Source organism: Naegleria gruberi, assembly GCF_000004985.1.
Source record: "Naegleria gruberi genomic scaffold NAEGRscaffold_77, whole genome shotgun sequence".
NCBI lineage: Eukaryota > Heterolobosea > Eutetramitea > Acrasida > Naegleriidae > Naegleria > Naegleria gruberi.
The window spans coordinates 6,359-11,709 of record NW_003163250.1 but is presented as its reverse complement, the minus strand read 5'-3'; the positions used below and the strand labels follow the sequence as shown (position 1 = coordinate 11,709).

General features: G+C 29.1%; 4 protein-coding genes across 4 annotated transcripts; 3 read left to right on the top strand and 1 right to left on the bottom strand.

Moving 5' to 3' along the window:
* Nucleotides 1-97: 97 nt before the first annotated feature.
* On the top strand, nt 98-1,594 carry NAEGRDRAFT_53887 (uncharacterized protein; the record flags this gene model as incomplete). Its single annotated transcript, XM_002669867.1, has 1 exon — nt 98-1,594. One exon carries the CDS (start codon nt 98-100, stop codon nt 1,592-1,594), a length of 1,497 nt encoding a protein of 498 aa, XP_002669913.1.
* A 588-nt stretch (nt 1,595-2,182) lies between these two features.
* On the bottom strand, nt 2,183-3,244 carry NAEGRDRAFT_75088 (uncharacterized protein; the record flags this gene model as incomplete). Its single annotated transcript, XM_002669817.1, has 1 exon — nt 2,183-3,244. The coding sequence occupies one exon, from the start codon at nt 3,242-3,244 to the stop codon at nt 2,183-2,185; it is 1,062 nt and encodes a 353-aa protein (XP_002669863.1).
* Nucleotides 3,245-3,694: 450 nt separating this feature from the next.
* On the top strand, nt 3,695-4,258 carry NAEGRDRAFT_75087 (uncharacterized protein; the record flags this gene model as incomplete). The annotated part of the gene is made up of 1 exon (XM_002669866.1): nt 3,695-4,258. One exon carries the CDS (start codon nt 3,695-3,697, stop codon nt 4,256-4,258), a length of 564 nt encoding a protein of 187 aa, XP_002669912.1.
* Nucleotides 4,259-4,505: 247 nt separating this feature from the next.
* NAEGRDRAFT_75086 (uncharacterized protein) lies at nt 4,506-5,192 on the top strand (the record flags this gene model as incomplete). The annotated part of the gene is made up of 1 exon (XM_002669865.1): nt 4,506-5,192. One exon carries the CDS (start codon nt 4,506-4,508, stop codon nt 5,190-5,192), a length of 687 nt encoding a protein of 228 aa, XP_002669911.1.
* Between the last annotated feature and the right edge of the window lie 159 nt (nt 5,193-5,351).

The window sequence follows — 5,351 nt, the reverse complement described above, 5'->3', positions numbered from 1 at the left end:
ACCACATCATCATCATCAATTAACACCACCCTATAATTCTACTTTTATTTCTCCAACCCATTCAGAATATTTTGATAGACCAAAGAGTAGTACCTCAATGGATCGTTGTACTAGAGAACGTATTTTCAAGGATGAAATTCATGGACAAATTGCATTCATTTCTGGTATTTGTAAACAAGTTATTGATACTGAATCATTCCAAAGGCTGAGAGATTTGAAACAATTAGGAAGTTGTTATCACGTCTTTCCAGGTGCATCACATAATAGATTTGAACATTGTTTAGGTGTTGCACATTTATCAAAGAGATGGATTGATAAATTCTATCATATTGGCTCAATGAAAGAACATAACAAACCAAACTTTGCAGACATGTACATTTTACAAGTTGCTGCCTTGTGTCATGATTTAGGACATGGTCCATTTAGTCACGTATTTGATAATGAATTTATTCCAAGAGCATTAAATTATAGAACTCCAGAAGAAAGAAAGAATGGTTGGACTCATGAGCAAGGAAGTAAAACAATGTTTGAATACATGTTAGAAGAAACCACCAATGATATTCATGGTAGGACAAAGAATGATGACTTGGTTCAATTATTACATGAAAAACCGAATGACTTTGTAAATACTCCACAAACAGCAACATATTCAGAAGGGTGTTTTGAACCAAATCATTTTTATGATTATGATGGTATTTCACTTTTAGATTTCCAAAAAAGAGAAAAACAAATGGTATTTGATATGATTGATGGTAGAATTTCTAATTCAGAAAGATCAGAAGAAAGACAATATTTGTATCAAATTGTTGCCAACAAATTCAACTCTGTAGATGTAGATAAGTTTGATTATTTAACACGTGACTGTCAAAACTTGGGTTTAATTTCATCTTACGATAGTAGTAGATTAATGGAATTCAGTAGAGTTATTGGTGGTGAAATTTGTTTCTCATCTAAGGAAGTTTACAATTTGTATGAAATGTTCCATACCAGATATAATTTACACAAACAAGTTTATACTCATCGTGTTGGTAAATCTGTAGAATATATGATTACTGATGCTCTGGTTGAAGCAGACCCATATTTAAAGATTTCAGAAATGATTAATCATCCAGAACAATATGTTCATCTCAGTGATTCTATTTTATATCGTATTGAATCATCAGATGCTCCAGAATTGGAAAAATCAAGACAACTTTTAAAGAGAATTAAGAGAAGACAACTTTACAAATTTGTTGATGAAATTATTTTACCTATTGATAGACATAAGGAATTTGAATCATTAGAAGAGATTGATATTACTTCATGTCATAATGGTGATGGTGAACTTTTACCAAGTGATATTATTATTCATAACATGGCTATTAACTATGCATTGAAAGATAAGAATCCTGTTGATCAATGTCTTTTCTATAAGAATGGCAGTGATGAATCATTCAAAATTGCAAGAGAACAAGTTTCCTATTTAATTCCATCTCAATTCATTGAAAAATATGTTAGAGTATTTGTTAGAGATGTTAACAAGTTGGATATTGCTTATTCTGCATTCCAAAATTGGATTCAAAGAAATCGTTTGCAAAAGCAAATTAACATTTAATTCGAGATTAAACATTGTTTATATTGTAACCCAATTTTATTCATCATTGGTATCTTGTGTTCAGCTCAATTTGTAATTTCACACAAACTCATTAAAAAATCAAAGTTAAAAAAATGAATAATCCGTTTGATACCAGATACAAAGCAATTCCTTCATCAAAATTTTATCGGGAAAAGAATATGATGAATTGTTTGGATCATTTCGATATTTATCAAGAATGTAGAAGAAGCAATTTATCAAATTTTTATGAATTAGGACAAATTAGACCATGTTTAGAAGAATGGGAAACATTCCGTTGGTGTTTTAAAGCTAAATTTTTAATGGATGATGAAGCAAAGAAACGTTTAGAAGTTAGAGCTAGAAATGTTTATGTTAATATGGATCAAATGCCTTGGATTTGGAGAGATTCATATTTAACTTATTTAAAACAACAAGATAGATTACCAAAACGTTATTCATATCTAGTTGAAGATGATCATGATGATGCTGATGCTAGTAATAATGATGATGCTGACAAAACAACAACAACAACCAATTAATAAGAACATTAATGAAAAATAGAAATAAGAAAAAAAAGGAAATAGTAATTCAAGTTGAAAATAATTTAATACTTTCCGAACCAACTTGTTTTTCCAAGTCTAAATAGAATTGAAATCTCAATTGTTGAGCTCCAATAGAAGGATGAAAAATATTAAAATTAACCTTTTCAAGTTTTTCCAAGAAAACTTCACAAACTATTGATGTCATAAATAAAGGATAGGCCTTTGGATTGACAAGTAATTTGTTTGTTTTTTCATCTTTCAAATCTGCTAATTCTCTTGCTAAATCTAAATGAGATTTTGCCAAGTCAGCAACTTTAAAAACAACTTCTTCCAATTCATGTGAATTTTGATGTTTGTAAATATCATCTTCTGTTATTCCATATTTAGCACATAATTGAGCAGGTAAATAAGTTGATTGATGTTCAGATAAATGAGGAACAGATCTCAATAATGTACAAATACCATATGATCTACCTAAATGTGATGCAACATGATCTGTATGTACATCTCTATATTTACTACATTGTAAATGTGACATTATTAATGTTGAATATACTCCTTCTGAATAACTTTCAATATCTGCCAATGTTGCTGGTTGTTTCCATTTCAAATCAACTTCTCTCCATTTAAATATATTTCTTAAATGTGAAAATTTCAATGAATTATTATTTTGAGTTGAAGTAGTTGAAGTTGAACCAGTAGTATTAGAAGTAGTAGAAGTATTAATATTAGATTGTTCTTGTTCTTGTTGATAATTATCATTCAAACAAGTAAAACCCTTATTAAAATAATTAACTTGCATAAAAGAGAGAGCCATTAAAACAGGTACTCTTGGAGGTAAACCAACAAGTGCATTCTTAACTTGATCTTTCCACCATGATAAACGTAATAAACCTGTTGATGGTGTTTTTGTAAAATCCTTTATAGTTGCTAATTCTGCATTTAAACAAAATAATATTGTTAATATATTAACTTGTATTTCATCTTTTTGAAGTAATGCAATTGAATATTGTTCAGGATTAATAGTTTTTAAATGATTTCTCAATGTTGTCATGATGGTTTGAAATTCTTCTTTTGATGTTTTTGTAATATCAACAGAATCGAACATTATTTGTGATGCAACATTAATTGTTGATTGTTCTACATTGGTTTTACTTGTATTAGCCTTTTGTAATTTTTGAATTTTAATAATTGGTGCTTCTTCTTCTTTTTCATCTATTGGTGTTGTTGATTTATTAATGGATGAACAATTTTGATGTCCTACATGTTGATGTTGTTTAGAGGTGTATGATGATGAGGAGGATGGATTAATAGATTGAGAAAATTCATTTCCGAAAATATATTGTTGTTGGTTGCTTGTTTGTGATTTAATTAATAAATAATATGGATTTTGTTTTTCAATAAATGAAGTGGATAGCTTGCTAGTTGCTGTTGCGAAGGCTTCATGTCGGTGGTGATGGGGAAGATTGAAGGAACGTTGAAGAAGGCTTTTGAACATTTTTTTTATCAAACTTTCCCGCTAAAATTTTCTGTTTGAATTGTTAAATTTTTTAAAAAAATGTCTCAACATGAGGGCATGTCGTTAAGCGAAAAGTATCAACACTTGTTTGCAAAGAAGAATACTACTAATACCAATACTATTAATAATAACAATAACACAATATTAAATTCCTCAACTCTCTCTTCAATCAATGTACAAAAAACTAATATACCGAGCACCATCACTAATTCATCATCATCAATAACAAGCCTTTATTCGAGTCGACCATCAACTTCTACAACATCATTCATTAGAGGAAATGGAATCAAGGAACCTATTGCAATGTCTTCCATTCCTTCTTCCTCTGTACCTACCACCACCACTACCACAATAAGAAATTCATCATCTTGGTCATCAACATTACCAGCAACAATGAAGGAAAATTCTCATCACAATATTTCATCATCAACCTTATCACTATTAAATAATTACAAAATATCATTGGGTGGATTTAAGAGAGAACTTTCACCTTCCTCTGTTAGAAAGAATTTGGATGTACCATCTTCTTCAATGGATCAAGATGATCATCAAATTCATGACCTTACTTCATCTCATAATCCAACCTCAACCTCAACAATTTGATTACCTCTCAAGATCTTCACTCTATCAAAAATCTAATGGTATTAAGCCTATTACATCATGGAAACCACTTTCAGAACAAGAAAGAAGTGCCATAGCTAGTAATTTATTTAGTAATTCATCAAATAGTTTAAATAATAGTAGTGCTACAATTACCAGTAATAATAATAATAACAAGTCAATATTTGATTCGAGTGATGATGAAGAGGAAGAGAATGATGATTTAATTGCTTCAAGAAAGAGAATGAAAATGAATCATGGAAAATCAGTTCAACAATCTAATGATAATTCATTTTCATCAGCCATTAATAATCCAATGAATACAATTAATAACAATATCTCATCATCATCACTATCAAAAACAAATACTAATACCACTACTATTGGTTTGAGTAATACTCTCAATTCCAGACCAAGTATAATTAAAAGTGATATTACCAATAGTATTTTATCAAATCCTTTAACATTGGCAGATAGATTTAAGAGATTGAATGAAAAACAACCAACACAAAAGAATGATTCAAAAACTTCACTTCTAGTTACAAAATCACTATTTTCAAATAATAGTAATAGTAGTAATTTAAATCTTAATAATTCAATAGCATTTTTAAATAAGGATAATACTTCACCAATTAAACCTATAAGAGAATCTATATATGTAAATAATAATGAATCTAAATTGGCAAGTAATATGATCACTACTAGTACATTCAATCACAATAATATAAATGATGATAATGGTGAGGAAGATATGTCATTTACAAGATTAAATTCAACTATAATGACCAATTCAAATACAAATAATACCAATACTATTAATATAAGTATTCCAAATCTTAATAATACAAGTATAATGAGTGGTAGTACATTTAGCCATCATCATCATCATTCTAAATCTCTTAAAACCACCACTACCAACACCACCCACCAGTGGTAAGATGGCAGTAACATCATCTACAGGTCTTAATATGTCATCATCATCCTCCACACTTAATTCAAGTCTTTCAAATGTAACAGCTACTATTAATACAAATAATAATTCAATAACATCAGGTAAACAATTTCAACAAATACGAAAGAATAAGGAAGAATAATA